The 15,842-nt window shown below is 38.3% G+C and overlaps 1 protein-coding gene across 1 annotated transcript in view; it reads right to left on the reverse strand.

Annotated features, from left to right (window-relative positions):
- Snd1 (staphylococcal nuclease and tudor domain containing 1) overlaps positions 1-15,842 on the reverse strand; it is a 410,467-nt gene that overhangs the window by 155,405 nt on the left and 239,220 nt on the right. The window contains exon 14 of the mRNA XM_005319414.4: positions 14,103-14,175. Coding sequence (XP_005319471.1) covers positions 14,103-14,175 — 73 coding nt within the window. The remainder of the gene's footprint in view (positions 1-14,102; positions 14,176-15,842) is intronic.

Consider the following 15,842-nt stretch of genomic DNA (forward strand, 5'->3'; position numbering starts at 1 on the left):
AAGTACTTAAAATTTTAAGCAGATCAGAAAGTTCTAAGCAGAAAGTGGTATAGATGAAAAAGTAAGGGGTTAGAGCACAGTAAAAACAAAACAAAACCTAACCAAAGATTTGTTTTCCCAAAAGTAGCATTAAAAAGTCTCAATTATTAGGCAATGACTAAAAGGAAAGCATGAGAATCATGATGTCACCCTTAACCAGCCATTAAGGGGACATGCTTTGTTCAAATAAGAACAAAGTTCTGTTAAGTACTTATGTCTATTGACAGACAGGTCTTTCCTACTTGGAAAGAAAATCAGGTGATACAGTTTAAGATGAATAAAATAATATCAATTCTCAATCAAATGAAAATTCTACACAGGTTTAGAGACTGTTCTTTTTATTGAGTGACTTTCAGTTTCCCAAATTTAACCAGTTAAAATTATGCTGTGAGAACCATTCAATTTAACCTTTAGAAATGAAGTAATTGCCTTTTAGTGGTAAAATCTGCATTTTATCATCAACAGGAAATATAATGCCCTTGGCTTATTCTACAATACTTTTTTTTTTTTTGAAGTTAAGAATAGAAATCACAGATGATGGTATATCTGTTCTCCATATAACAGGGGAAGGAGAATGTAAGTATCTACTTGAATAAAGTATCAAATATATAGCTTGTTTCCCTCCTATCTTCAATTTTCCTCCCCTATCTTGGACACCATGTAGCAATTAAGGCAGAGCCAAAGGTGCCACACCTATAGTCCTCATCAGGCCTGCTAATCCACACAACATGTGCAAGTCTCAGCTCATTCATTACCAATTCATGGCATCCAGAAAGTTTCCCAAACGATCCATTCTTTTTCTCATTTTTTCAAACTCTAACTTCTCAACAGAATATTATTACAGTTTTTGGTTAGAAACTCTGTTTTTCATATGGTGATTTTGAAAAGAAAAGAAAAGCCCCCTTGCACTTCCCAAGGGCTCTTCAATTGACTTGCTTACTTCTATAATAGCAGCTGCCACACGTTCCCCCCAAACCCATTCCTGGATGGTATTTCCTACATCCATGCCTGTGTTTTCTGTTTACTCTCTTATTCTTTATAGGAAAGATATCTTGCTCATATTTTAGAACTGACATGAGACTAGCCTACAGACAGCTTATCTAGAGTGTATGGCAATGATAATATGCAAGAAAGCACCTCATCTAGAGTCTACACCTCTGGATAGCAATTAGAAGACTAGGACTCAAAAATAACTTACAAGAATGTAATACTATTTTTTCAATATTTATTTTTTTAGTTGTAGTTGTCAATACCTTTATTTATTTTTTTGTGGTGCTGAGGATGGCACCCAGGGCCTCACACGTGCTAGGCTAGCACTCTATTGCTGAGCCACAACCCCAGCTCCTAATACTATTTTTTCATTAAAAGTTTTAGATCAATTTTTATCACTTCCAATGTCTCTATAGGCAAAAGGTAAGACTTTATTATAGATCAGAAAATGGCTTGAGAGATAATTAAAATAAAATGTGCAGAATAAAGAATTTAAAAGATGGTCTGATGAAGCATACATTTTCATTTTATGGGCAAATCAAGAACTCAGGGGCAAGGAAATTGATGCCATGCAAAACTCTGCCCCACTCCAGACAAGAATGCAATTTCAGAAAAGGAGAAAGAAAAAAATGTCAGCAAGGAATCTAGGACAAAATTAAAATATTAAAACAAATAGTAGTCAAGATTAGATGGGTATAGATGCAATTTTTTCACTGAATACTCTCTACAGTTGGTAACGGTTCTATAGACAAAGAACCCACAGATATGGAAGGCCAACTGTACTTATAATATCATTTTGACTGCATATCTACCAGTGTTGGTCCAATAAACTTTAAGTGGCAACATATTTTATTGTGTGTAATTAGTTATTTTTTTAATCCCTATATTTCTAATAGTAAAAAAAAATAAACAAATTGGAAGACACAGTTCCAGTTTTCTCAGCATGGAAAAAAATGCCAACTATTTATGGTAGAAATTTATTATTAATTAAAACTGAAGATGGTTATTGTTTTAAAGAACAAAAAAATGCATCCAATTAAAAAATATGCTATTCTTTAGCCTAGGTGTCTTTTCAGAAATTGTTTAAAGAAAATAACAATTTAGAGGAAGGTTGTTTATCATAGGAAAAAACAACTCCAAGCCCCCTACATCCAACAATGAAAGGTGGATTAAAGCAATTCCAGTACAGCGTTTTCCAGCATCCACTCATCCACCAATATCTGCTAAGCATCTTGTGCCAGATGCTTTCCTAGGAACTAACTGTATAGTTAAATTTTTGCAGAAAATTTGTGTAAGAAAAAAATGTGTAAGTTATTATTTTAAAAAGGAGAAAATATAGTAACATTGAAGGCTGATTCAGCTTTGCCCAAATAAACTTACAAATTATTTTATATAAGATAACTTCCCCTTCAGTTTTTCAGAGTCAACATTCATCATTCTCTACAATGAATTAGGTTCTTTATATTTTGAGACAAATAGATATTATTTATGTTATGATAAAGTCTGTAAAATACATTGACTGGAAGCTGATAAGAAATTCACACCATGATTCCATCAAATGGAGATCTGAACACAGTACTTCATGGTACTAAGGACATCGAAGTAGCCCTTCTCTTAAGGATAAAAGTTTAGTGCAGATAATAAGGATTTAGACCCTAGAAAATACAACACAAACAAAACTACATATTGGTATGATGTGAGAAAAAATGTGTTCCTAATAAAATAGCAGGATGTTGTGAAATGCCCCCACAGTCAGGCTCGGCATAAAGCCAATAAGGTGTTCCCAGAATTCCATGCAGACATGGGAAATAGGCAATAGTAAGTAGGCTTAAACAACTGTACATCTACTTACAGAAAAATATACCTTCAGGGTAATTAGAAACGTATAACAGGGGAAGGAGAATGTACGTATCTACTTGAATAAAGTATCAAATATATAGCTTGTTTCCCTCCTGTCTTCAATTTTCCTCCCCTATCTTGTACAGGATGTAGCCATTAAGGCAGAGCATTGGGGGCATTTGGGACTCCAACTTCTTTCTAGGGCAAAAGTAGAATACCCTATTCTCACCCAAGGGCTTCACAATTTGGGTATGAGATGACTATGTGCAGACATTACATGAGGATCTAGAATTGAGGGCTGATAATTGGGACAAAGAGCTTTGATTAAGACAAGGGAAGTTTATTTCACCAAGAATCTCATATAATTTTCATTTCCTTCCCCATCAGTGAATAGGTAATTATGAATGATCTCAAGGTGTCCTTACACATTCCAAACTACACAGATATCATTATTGTGAACACTCATAAATTTGCTCCTGAAAAAGTTTACTCTTGTTAGAAAGCTCCTAAAACTACAGGTCTAGATAAGTAAGGCAGTTCCTGCTGCTAATCCACATAGGGAGGTATCTAGCTTTCCCTACCTCCACTTTTCTTCATTCCACATAAACTCTCTAAGAGCAGCACTGACCTGCAGTGCTAACTGTCCACCTGACAGGTCTCAATCTTTACCTTAATTGACCTTGAAGCAGTGGAGTCAACTCATGTAATGTGACTCTTTCTCCTCTGATTCTGAATTATCACATTCCACTGATTTTCCTTTGTGAGCTTGGGCACCAACTTGTTTCTCTGGCAATGACTCTCCCCATCCATATATGATCGTTAAATTTTGGAGATAGAGGAGTTGGCCTAGGTATTCTTCTCTCTTAATATGCTCAAGCCATTTTGTACACTCACATATGTGTGTCCAATAGTCTTAAATTCATGCATAAAGCTCAGGCCACTTTTCTGGGTTACAGACCATTTGAACAGCCCATGAGTGCTATAATTTAAACCTGTTCAGAAATTACTAGTTCTCTGGGTCAGTGTTTATCATATGAGAAAATGAGCACCACTGTCAGGTGGCAATCTGTGCCAGACATTTACTTACCTGATTTTACTTCCTTTCCTTGACTCCCAGGCAAACTAACTACCCATTTCTACCAGTTCTTCTACCAATTTAGATCTCAAATATCTTTCTACTTTCATGGTTATACCTCTAGCCAGAATCTACTCAACCCTCAGAGAACCTATAGTAAGTGTGATCATCAGTATGTACTCTCACAGGACTTTGTACTGGCATCGCCACTGTAATTATATAACAAATTGTATATGCCCTATAAAGGCTACATCTGTCTGCTTTAATATTATATCCTCAATACCCAGCACTGCGTTTAGCATGTAAAAAGCTCTCAATAAATACTTATTGTTTGATCATCCGTTCAGTGATTCAATATAGGAAATGCATTTAAAAAACAAGCCAGAGATGGCATATGCTCAATGTCAAATCAGAGACAGAGAGATCATAAAAGCTCAGGAGAGGGAGCAGTATGATTTGAGCCCTGAATTGGATAAGAAGTTTGGAATAGAAATACTATAGATGATGACGATAGCTATCATCCACAGAAGACTTTTTGTGTGGTAGACAGAATGCTAAGCAATTTAATAATAATCAACACAATGTCAACCACTGCTCTCTTTTGAGCTCTTATTATATTCTGGAACACACTGCACATATCAATTCGTTCAATTACACCACAATCTCAGAAGGGAAGTGCCATGATTATACCTATTTTAAAGATGGGGAAAATGGAGGCATGGAGAAGTTAAATTTCCTTGGTGACAAAGCAATAAGTAATGAGGCCATAACTTGAACTACCGTGGTCTGATGTTAGAGCCCATGCTACTAATCAAATGTCTATATTGCTGCTTATATTCTAGAATACATGCATCCTTTCTGCTATATGCTTTCACTAGCCTGACCTTTGACAGATAACTACCCGGAACAGTTAGTTTTATACTTGGAACCAGGTCACTTTTCTCCAAATACAAGTTCATTCTGTTGGAGCTTATCACTTGGCAAATCAATCTAAACTAGGCACTGTAAATATAAAAAAGATTCTTCTTTCTTAGTTTAGAAGCCAGTAAGAAAAATCACTGTGCAGTTCCCCACCAATGTAGCAACATGTGCAAAATCATGGTGATATGATAATGTAAGTGCTGAAGAAGGTGCCGATCAGAGGACAGTGGGGATGAAAAGTAGAAATGGAAGAGTCATAAGCTGAAAGAGGAGGAAGACATGATCAGAGGGGAAAATTCCAGCAATCCAAAAGGAAAAGAAATGCCATTCCACCTGTGCTAATTAATACGAGTCAGCCAACAGACTGAGAACTTTAAATAGTGGAATAGATGAATACAATATAAAAGAAAACAAACAGGCTCTGCTGTGGGAAAGTATCTGGGCACCTTGCATTAGTGCCCAATTAATGGAACTGGGTCTTCCTCCTAATTAGAAACTGTGGTAACAGCTTATATCCTCAAGTACCTTCTGAATCCCATACTGTCATGGGAATTCTTTAATTTCTTTTGGAGAATACCATTTCCTGAAGAACAAAGGCACAAAACTGTGGGACATTCCAAAGCCACCCAGAGCTCTGGATGTCAACATTGCAAAGAGTGTCCAAAATTTTGTATGACATATTCTGTAGGGAATATGTTGGAAGCATGCTAAATAAAGGCTTAAAATACAAGTAAGCAGAATGTCTATGCTAGTAAAATGACTTACTTTGAAATGTTTACATAAGCAATAGCCACAGGACAAAATGAGTTCAATCCAGGGCTAAGTAGTGCTATGGTGGTGAAGTGGAGAGTGAAGCCCTAGCTGCACACAAATATTTCAAATTGTATCACATCACTGGCAGTCAGGGGCTAGCTCGGACAACCCAATCACACACCTCAACCTGGGAACTGAGAATGTCATCAACTGCCTTCAAAATACCCTTACGTTCATTTAGCTAAGCCTGTAATGGGCTCAATTTAACCAATTTGGACCCATGAAATAGAATCTCAAAGCAATATCCACATGCAATCAGAGAATGGGGAAGAAACAGAAGAGTATGAACCAGAATGATAGCAAAATCCGCACTTATAGTCAACTTTCTTCTGAAAGAGATGCCACTTTGTTCAGAGATGCTCCTGGGTGCTCTCAAATTTCCTTGCTCTTTTCTTTGCACAAAGAAAGAAAGGTTATGGCTTTCTTCCTAGCTATGGAAGCTAGGACCCTGTTGCTAAGGAGCTCATCTGCATGCACTCCTGTGTGTGAAGCCACAGTTGAGCAAGGAATCAGAAGGAAGCTAGAAAAAATTATTTCTTCTAGCAGAAAACTTCCTGATGACACAATTCATAGTAGTGACATATCAAGGTTATTGAGTACATGGGGAGGAAGATGATTTTACTCCAAGAAGCAACACATAAGAAGCTTTGTCTCTAATAGTGCTCCACCCCTGGACAAGTCGCTTGAACAAATGTCCCCAGAGGTATGTCTGCAGAACTGGAACACAGCCAAAGGTCAAGATTCTGTGCCCTGTCTTCAATGTCCAAGTTCCCTACCTCAAGGTTATCTGGTATGGTGCCTGAATTTTCCACAACAAAAGCCTGATGGTGAACAAAATGGCAGACACCAAAACAGTATAGATCAGACACTCTGCAGATGAATTTGTGCACCACAGTGCCCAGCAATCCTATGAATGTTTATTGCCACTGATATAAATTCTTTTTAAAAATTTCTTTCTTGATTTTGAAATTGCTTCCATTGTTGAAAGGTAATTTTCAAAAACATAGAATCATGACTTGTATACAAATATGAAATGAACATGTCAAAAATTTCTTTTTATTCACTTGTTAATGAAGGAAACAAAGATTCACAGGACACACATAGGTCACTAAGTATGCTAAAATAAAAATGTTAACTTTGAATACATTTATCTCACAGGACAGAAATCAATGTATCTCTAAAGGAGCACATTTCGTTCCTTTCCTCTCTCTTTTTTGTAGTACCCAGTGGCATTCTACCAGTTCGCTATATCCCAAGTCGTTTTATTTTGAGACAGTGTCTCGGGCTAAGTTGCTGATGCTGGCCTTGAACTTCTGATCTTGAGCTGCTGGGATTACAGGTGTGTGCTGCACCTGGCTAAGGACCACATTTCTACAGGAATCATTTGCATCACCATCAGTCCTTCACAAGTTACAAGTTATATTTCCTCTCTAGGAAGGTGCAAAATAGTTCAGACAAAATCAACAGAGAACTCATAGAATCACTTAACCCCAAAGGGTTTAAAGGCAGCACCCAAAATAAAGACATCCAGCAATCTTCTTATTACAGAGTTTTAAACAATTTCTCCTCATACTTCCAACTAAATAAACACAAGAGATCATGTCCTAAATTTGGCGCCCTACAGTGTGCACAGAACAACACAAGAAGAATACAATTCAGTCAAAAAGCAGATAAAAAATTTATAAAAACACTGTAATCATTGATTGTAATAAATGCTAAAATGCAATCATGAAAAAGATTCCCATGGAAATCATGAATGTTTTCAGATTTAATTAGAAGAGAGGGTCACCCCTGAAGTTCTGGGGAAATTAAAGAGGGAGATTTTAAAAAAAGGAATTGAGTGTGCAGGACTCAAATGGTTGAAAGGAACTATAGACCCACCCCACCTACCAAAGATAAAAGCAATGCCATCTGCCACACAGGCAAGAGTGCAACTGGCTGATATCAACCCATGACATAATCAAGGTTTTCTTAGTAACAACCAGTTCTTGCAGAGATGAAGTTTTAAAGAGGTAGAAAAAGAAAATGAAAGGAAAGGAAAGGAAAGTGGGTAGCCTCAGATTCTCTCCACAGTCTGGGAACATTTTCTAAGGTAGCTGCGACTCAGGCATCATGGGTACTTGTCACTGGCGCCTCATGCTGCAGAGCCAATCTGTCAATTTAGCCCCATGCCAGGGACCGACTAGAGTTCACAAAACCTTGGTTCAGAGAAGAAAAGAATATATAGAGAAATACCTTCTCCTAAATGAGCATTAATTTGAGCTACCAAATGTGCCCGAGAACCCAATACTCCTACTACCCATAGCTTCCACCCAAGGGACCAACCCTTGTTTATGGAACATATAGGCCTTGCTCTGGAGAGCACAAGCAACTAGTCAGCTGTTTCTGAGTTCCAAGGGTTTTCCCAGGGCAGCAAATGCAGAGGCCAGCAGTAGAGCCGATGGCTAGCATGTGACTAGAGCTCCAGCACTAGGCAACCCCTCCAGGTTGCAGAAAGCCACAGGGCTTGACCTTGGGCCATCCATACAGTAACTGTGGACTGCATTTGCACAATAGAACATGATGCAGGGCTAAAAGGAGAAAAACAGAAGGTAGAGCTATTAAAAAAATAAAACTCAAAGAAGGCACCTTTATGCCAACAGATAAATGTGATTAAAAAGAACAAAAAGGTAGCAAAAGGAACTTTAGAATCATATAATAAGAAAATCTAAAGTAAGTGGACCTGAAGACATACAAGGGAAACTAAAATTAACACAGACTTAACTGATGAAACCTCTGGAAGATTTCCTGCTTTTATCTTGTATAGATATTGGACAAACTATTTTTTTTCTGTTTTAATTCTTCTTATTATTCTTTTTTTGCATGTCTTTTTTAATTTATACGACAGCAGAATGCATTATAATTCTTATTACACATATAGAACACAATTTTTCATATCTCTGGTTGTACACACATTCACACCAATTTGTGTCTTTATACCTATACTTTGGATAATAATGATTATCACATTCCACCATCATTAACTATGCCCCCTCCCTTCCCCTCTAACCCCTCTGCCCTATCTAGAGTTCATCTATTCCTCCCATGCTCCCTCTCCCTACCCCATTATGAATCAGCCTCCTTATATCAAAGAAAACATTTGGGATTGGCTAACTTCACTTAGCATTATCTTCTCTAACTCCATCCATTTACTTGCAAATGCCATGACTTTATTCTCTTTTATTGCTGAGTAATATTTAATTGTGTATATATGCCACATTTTTTTTATCCATTCATCTATTGAAGGGCATCTAAGTTGGTTCCACAGTTTAGCGTGAATTTTGCTGCTATAAATCTTTAAATTCTTTTTAGCCAAAAAGAATATATATTTTTTCCTTAGTCTTCCATTAAGGCCCAACTCCATGAGGAACTACAGAATGGTTACTCCAATAAAGGTCTCCAAGACTGTTATAGAAAGACATTTCTTACAGAGATTACTCCAGGAAGAAGGGCATTGCATGAAAGCAATGGAAGACAAACGGATAAAAGGAGCCAGGCCACTTTATTTCATGACTAACAGGAATCCAAAGTCTCACTTCCTACCATTGTACCCCCCAGACCCAGTCCTTGGATCAGTTGAGGCCACAGCTCACACACATTTCTATCGGTAGTACTAAGTGTCTCCAATCAATCACAGGTAGACAGAGCCATAAAAACATTAGTATGTAAGATGAGCAAGAAACCAAGTAACAAAGTGGAAATGTCCAAGTGAGCACTGCAGCAGCAAGAGTAAATTATAGTAAAACTAACAAATGCATTGCTAGGAGCACATGAGAAGGCAGGAAGATTTTCAGAGAAAGACAGACGATCCCATCCTAGGGCTTACAGAAATATGACTAGAAGATGATGTTATAGGTCCTATCCTCTTGTGTCATCAGCTAATAAACAAGCAATCATCATAACTCTTCACGAACTAGAGAAGAAAGAACAGAGATGAAAAAAGAGAGGAAAACTCACATATATATTGAGTACCACTCACATACAAATGGAAGGGGAAGAGGGATGGAAATAGAGGAAGCAATCTGCACTTGCAGAGCTGGAGGCAACTGGAGGAGTGAAGAACTCTCCCTCACTCTCTCTCTCTTACCTGAGAACCATAATTGATTTGTCTGATCTACCAGAACAACAGTTAGGCATGCACCAGCCCCATTTTATTGCCTGTTTTACACTGTGTATCTGCAGGAGATCATATTTATTACCAAGCAGACTACAGCAAAAACAATAATAAACCCAAGATAAAGAACAGCCTTGTATTCCACTGACATGAACATTCCAGCTTTTTCTAGGCTGGCAAGGGAGGGAGTTGAGTCAGATAAGGGGAAAAAACCCACTAATAATGAAAGTGTGGATGCATGATGTAAAGCAGAACCCCAGAACTTTCCTCCAAATCAAGTCAGATTAGAACTGAGTCAATCAAGCTCTTAGCTGGTTTCACATACACAGGAACATTCCAAAGTGAAAGGAAACCAGGCTATTATAGCTCTGAAAGTATTGGCTAGTACTTGTAATTACTACTTCCTTTGCCCACAAAAATGAAAATAAGGAAAGTAGTCACCTTTTCAGTACCTATGTTACTGGGCCAGCAGTAAACACTTTTCTAACCCTAACCCTGAAAACAGGTGCAAAGGTACAGATGGACCAAGTTTTTATCAAAGCCCTAGACAAACAGGAGTTAGTTAATTCAGTGAGCGATACATAGAGAGGCTCTGTCCATCTTACAGAAAAACCAACTTAGTGTCAACAAATCATTTGTATTAACGAAGTCCTGCTTGTTGTACCAACTCAGGGTCCAGTGGCTCACGTATGAAGGGGTCTGTCCATCTCTGATCCCTCTGCCTGGATTACTTACTTCCCGCCATACTCAGCCAGCCAAAGAGGCCTTACACTTGCTGAATCTCCATAGAAAAGTGTTCTAATATACTGACCCTTGCCCTGTGAGATAATTTTTGAAAAATGTAAGAGGAGAGATATGAAGAATGGGTACAAACTCGGTTCCTAAAGTGAGAGGCAGTTAACACTAGGACTGGTTATTTTTGATTCACAATCACCGTACAATCTATTCCAGAACACATTTCTTGAGTGTGTTTAGGAGACAACGTGTGCACTTATACATGCTTTTCCCCCAAAGATACGCACTGGGGTAGGGAGAAGGATGGGGGAATATTATGCACAAATAATAGTTCATATTAAACGATTTTGGCAGCACAGTATGTACTCTGTCAGCTCAACGAAAGCTTCCATTTATCATGACCTACAACTAAGAGGGGGATCACTCTGGGGCAGTGGGGAACACAGCTAAAGATTTAATAGAGATTAAGAAACCTTTGTAGGGGAAGGGAGGGGGGATAGTAGAGGATAGGAAAGGTAGCAGAATAAAACAATTACCAATATGGCATTATGTAAAAATGTGGATGTGTAACCGATGTGATTTTGCAATCCTTGTAATGTTTTGAACAACCAATAAAATAAAATTAAAAAAAAAAAAAGAAAAAGAAACCTTTGTGAAACTATTATATACATGTCCATTACATTGCCATTATTCCAGGTATTTATTCTCCATCAGGCTGTACGCTGTATGCCCACATGACCTCACATGTCTACCTGTCCCTTAGACAGCAAAATTGCCAGCATGCTCCAGGAAGCAGAAAACCCATACATCTCACTTAAATGCCACAAGGGCACCCAACACACACTCATACTTAACACAGTGATAGAAAGACAGGAAGGTGAGAAGGGGGAAAAAGACAAACCTCCTCTATTACAGAGGGCATAAAAAAATTGCAATCTTAGCTGAATAATTTGTGATTCAGGCAGACAAGGTCATATCTGACATCTATTTAAATTGAATAGCTTTTTCACTCTCAGTCTTCCACTTGCTCAAGCTTTCCTCTTTTATTTATGTGGTAACTGAGGGAAATTTAACTGGCATTTATTTTTAAATAACTTTAAGAGGAACCCAATTCTTTAATATCCAGACGGAAAAGAGCATAAAAATAGGCACAAAAAATGAGTTATAGTTTTAAGGGGGAGTTAGTGGAGAAAGGAATTAGAAAAGAAAAGAAAAGAAAGATGACAAGTTTTACAAGACCCATTGCTACCACCACCACCACCAACAACAACAAAAAGAATTCAGAAAGCTTCAAGGTAGACGGAACATAAGATTCAATAATAGTCTTGAGGATGCTGCACTGGGAGCTCCAAAGAGGATACTTAAGGCAAGTGTAACTTGACCTCTAGAGCCTCCTTAAGACCTCATCTCACTGACAGTGGGAAATCAGAGCAAGAACATGAACTCTTACCAAAAGGCGGCACCTAACTCCAAGGTGCTGGTGGTGGGTATTATGTTTTTGGTTCATACTAATGTTTTTTGTTTTAATATATTTTTAATTTTCATTGACAAATTAAACCCTAAGGTTTAATTCTGCTTCTGGAAAGATCCCAGAGTATGGGTTTTATATAAGCTTTTCTTTTCTTTTTTTGGTATTGGGGACTGAACCCAGAGGTTCTTTATCACTAGTTACATCCCCAGTCCTTTTTATATTTTATTTTTGAGAAAGGGTCTTGCTAAGTTGCTGAGGCTGGCTTCAAATTTCCTTTCTGACTCAGGGTCCCAAACTCCTGGGATTTGAGACATGCATCAGCATGCCTGGCTTATATAAGCTTTGTAATGGGCAGATGGTCCTTATAGAGAGGGGCCTCTACTGTGACTTCTAAAATAAATATTTATAACATTCTTTCCTAAAGCTGAACAGTCCCCAAATTGCACTTTGATTGTTCTAGCATCTTTAGCAAAATAACAATATTTAGGAAAATACTATTAAGATCAACAGATTACACACCTATAGAAATTAACATATATGCAAGAGTAACTCAACAGGGTAAGCCACAGAGAAAAGAGGTCAAATAGCACTGCACTGGGCAAGTCAAACCTGCTATAGGCCTTAACATGGTCACCTGTGGCTCAAAGGCCATTAATAGCAAAAGGTTTCTGGGCATCTCCGGATTCTAAGCCATAAAGAATGTATAGCTCTGTATCTCATCCACTTAAAAGAGGACTCAACCTCTTGACTGAAGTCCAATTCATGGAAAGTAGGTAGCACTTTTTAACCTGCAATCTGTGATAACTGACTATAAAGAAAGAAAAGCTCACCAGAGTTCTATTGCTTAAAATGAACAGGGGACCACTACACCCAGGCAAGGAGGAGCTGGCCAGACACATTTGTAAAAAGCAATCACCAGGAACGAAAGAAAAAGATTCCGCCAGGCCCGGGAACACAACAGGAAGATAATATACTCTAATTCATCACTGCTCTGGGCCAGGCTGAGCTCTAGAAACGTTTGTTTATATTAAATGCATCTTCTAGGTTGCCCAGGGCAAATTCCCTGAGTACCCAGACTAAGATTTACTAGCCCTCCCCTTTCAGCTCCCCAGGTGATGTGGTCCTGTACCCAAGACTCAGACCTGATCCCTTTCCTAACTGTTAGTGACTATGGGAGTTGAAATGGATGGTGTGTGTCTCGGATGCCTTCCTGGGCCATCAGACAGAAATCAATACTGGCACCATTCACTATCCAATCTTATCTAGTATTATTTTTCTTTGTAGAAGCTGTCACTACTCCTGACATTGCAATTGTTACCCTTTCCCACTTGAATATAGTGACTGTATTAGTTTTGGTCACTGTTATATTCTCAGTGCCCAGAGCAGTTCCTGACACACAGTAGGCATTCAATAAGCACTTATAGAATATATCCACTCAATTAATAAATGATCTACTCAGCCAAAAGAGACCCTAAATGTGCAAGGGTGAAGTCCTTATTGCAAAAAATTCATTTGGACATAGGCTTTTGAGAGCTCAGAAGTATTTGTATCATTGATCCCTCTATATTATCTATCTATATTTCTATCTATTATCTCAAATGATGTTCATACATTTCTCCATTGTCTCTCACTTTCAAGCAGAGAAAAAGAACTCCTGAGGAATCATGATTAATTCTTAGAGTTGTCATAAAACCTATACTTGACTTTTCACCATGAAGACTTCCCTCTCCTAAGTGAGAATTAAACAAGGATTTTAAAAAAGAGCTAATTCATTTTAATAGAACTGGAAAGAAGTATCTTCTAAGCTCATAACAATTAAAAACGGAAAGGCAACATAGAGACAGTTCAGGTAGAGAAACACAATAAGGGTTTGAATTTCACTTTTCCATAATATAAAACAGAATCCCTATAGAAGCCTAAGTAGATGCCATGGAAAAAATCACATTCAAGGCCTGAAAAGGGGCAAGCTACAGAAAACGCACCAGCACAAGTCTTTCAGCAAATAAACACACACACTCCAGGAGCCTCTGAGCTACTATACAGCTTGATTCAGAGACAAGACTCACCCCAGAGATATCTGCAACACGGTGGATAGGCACTTCCTTCTTGCTATGCAGACCTTTCCCATTCTTAATAGCTCTGTAAAGAAACAGAAAAACCATCCGATTAAGATAAAAACTACACTGGGAAGGGGCAGGAGAGTGTCACACAGGGGAGAGAAACAAGGCTTGCTAAAAGGGAACATGTCACTACATAAATCGCACTGTACACTGCTGAGTAGCTGGTCTGTGCGGGAGCAGTTGATGGAGGGGAGAATGTAAGACTGCTCCTTTCCTGAGCCCAGTTACCAGTACTTTGCTGCCAGTTTCGGCTAACAGTGTGCCTGGTAATCAAAGAGCTCCCTTACTTGTTTCCAAATTAAAGGCATTGTTCCAGGCATAAAAGAAGAATCAGTTGGAAGAGCACACTCCTAAGAAACAGAAGTAATAATGTTTCTTTCAGCATTTAATCACATGAAACATTTTAAATGCAAAATATGTAGCTAGTGTTCCAATTCTAATGGAAATAAGTTCCTCCCAGGTAAAAAGATAAGTTGTCCTGAATGAAGCAATACTGTACAGAAAAGTCATTTAACTGTTGGGGGAAAAAATTAGCAAATGCTACCTAACTTGACATTAAGCCTAGTTCCCAATTGGTTTTTGGTTTATGAGACTAGGGGATTTAGCAGGCGACTCTGCCACATAGGACTATGGTAACACTGCCAGGCTTGCAGAACACAAGGAAAAAATTAGAGACAGATAAAGAGAGATTCAGGGGTGTTTCCGCTCTGCTGACCAGCTCTTTTAGGGTTTCTGAGATCCAAAAGAAATACAGAGAATGCTGTCAGAGAAGGGCCAGGATCAGTGTAAGTGACCCCTATTCACACTAGTGCCCTCATTTCACCTCCACACCAGCTGTCGCATTCCATTCAGGATCATAACTTTCTAAACCAAACCCACACTAACCAAATTGGATGGTGTTGCTCAGTGCAACCTAGAATGGTCACATTTCTTGTGGGCTTAGACTGGTCTCATTGTTAAGCCTTTTTTTTTTTTTTTTTTTTTTAAATCCCAGAGGATCTTTTACTCACTAAAGTGATCTGAAACACTTTTCAGTTCAGAAACAACAAATAAAAGTTTTCCTTACTATCTATTTTCCATTCCATGATGGGGATATGTGCGTACCCACCCACTCTGATCTGAAATTCTGGTTAACCATGCTAACAAAAAGAAATCATTTCTAAGTTCCTTAAATTCCATGGTTCCTTATGAATTTTAATGAAGGTCTTTAGCTTTAGAAATTGCCAATGGGATCAGGTCTTGTGAAACACACCTGAGAGGCTGAGGTAGGAGGACTACAAGTTTGAGGACAGCCAGACAACTTAGAGACTATCTCAAAATAAAAAGGACTGGGGATGTAGCTCAGTGTTAGAGTGGTTGCCTAGCATGCCTGAGGTCCGGGGTTAAATCCCTACCACTTCCTCTCTCCAAAAGTGCAAATGGATCAGAATACTTCCCTTCACAATTTAGTCTAGTAGTTTATTATTAATGATAATGACCAGAGCTGATTATCAAGGCCTGCTCACCGGCTCTTGGGATTTACAATGAATAGGATAGGACCATATAGATGGAAACCAATGGCTAGACACCAACTCTTCCATCTCCCAAAGCTCTGACTACACCCTGATCCAGTCCTGTTTCTACAACTTCCTCTTGCCACTAAGCTGATCTCCTGATTTTGTTACCATAAACTGGAAGGAACAGCCT

The sequence above is a fragment of the Ictidomys tridecemlineatus genome, chromosome 2, assembly GCF_052094955.1.
Source record: "Ictidomys tridecemlineatus isolate mIctTri1 chromosome 2, mIctTri1.hap1, whole genome shotgun sequence".
Classification (NCBI taxonomy): Eukaryota; Metazoa; Chordata; class Mammalia; order Rodentia; family Sciuridae; genus Ictidomys; species Ictidomys tridecemlineatus.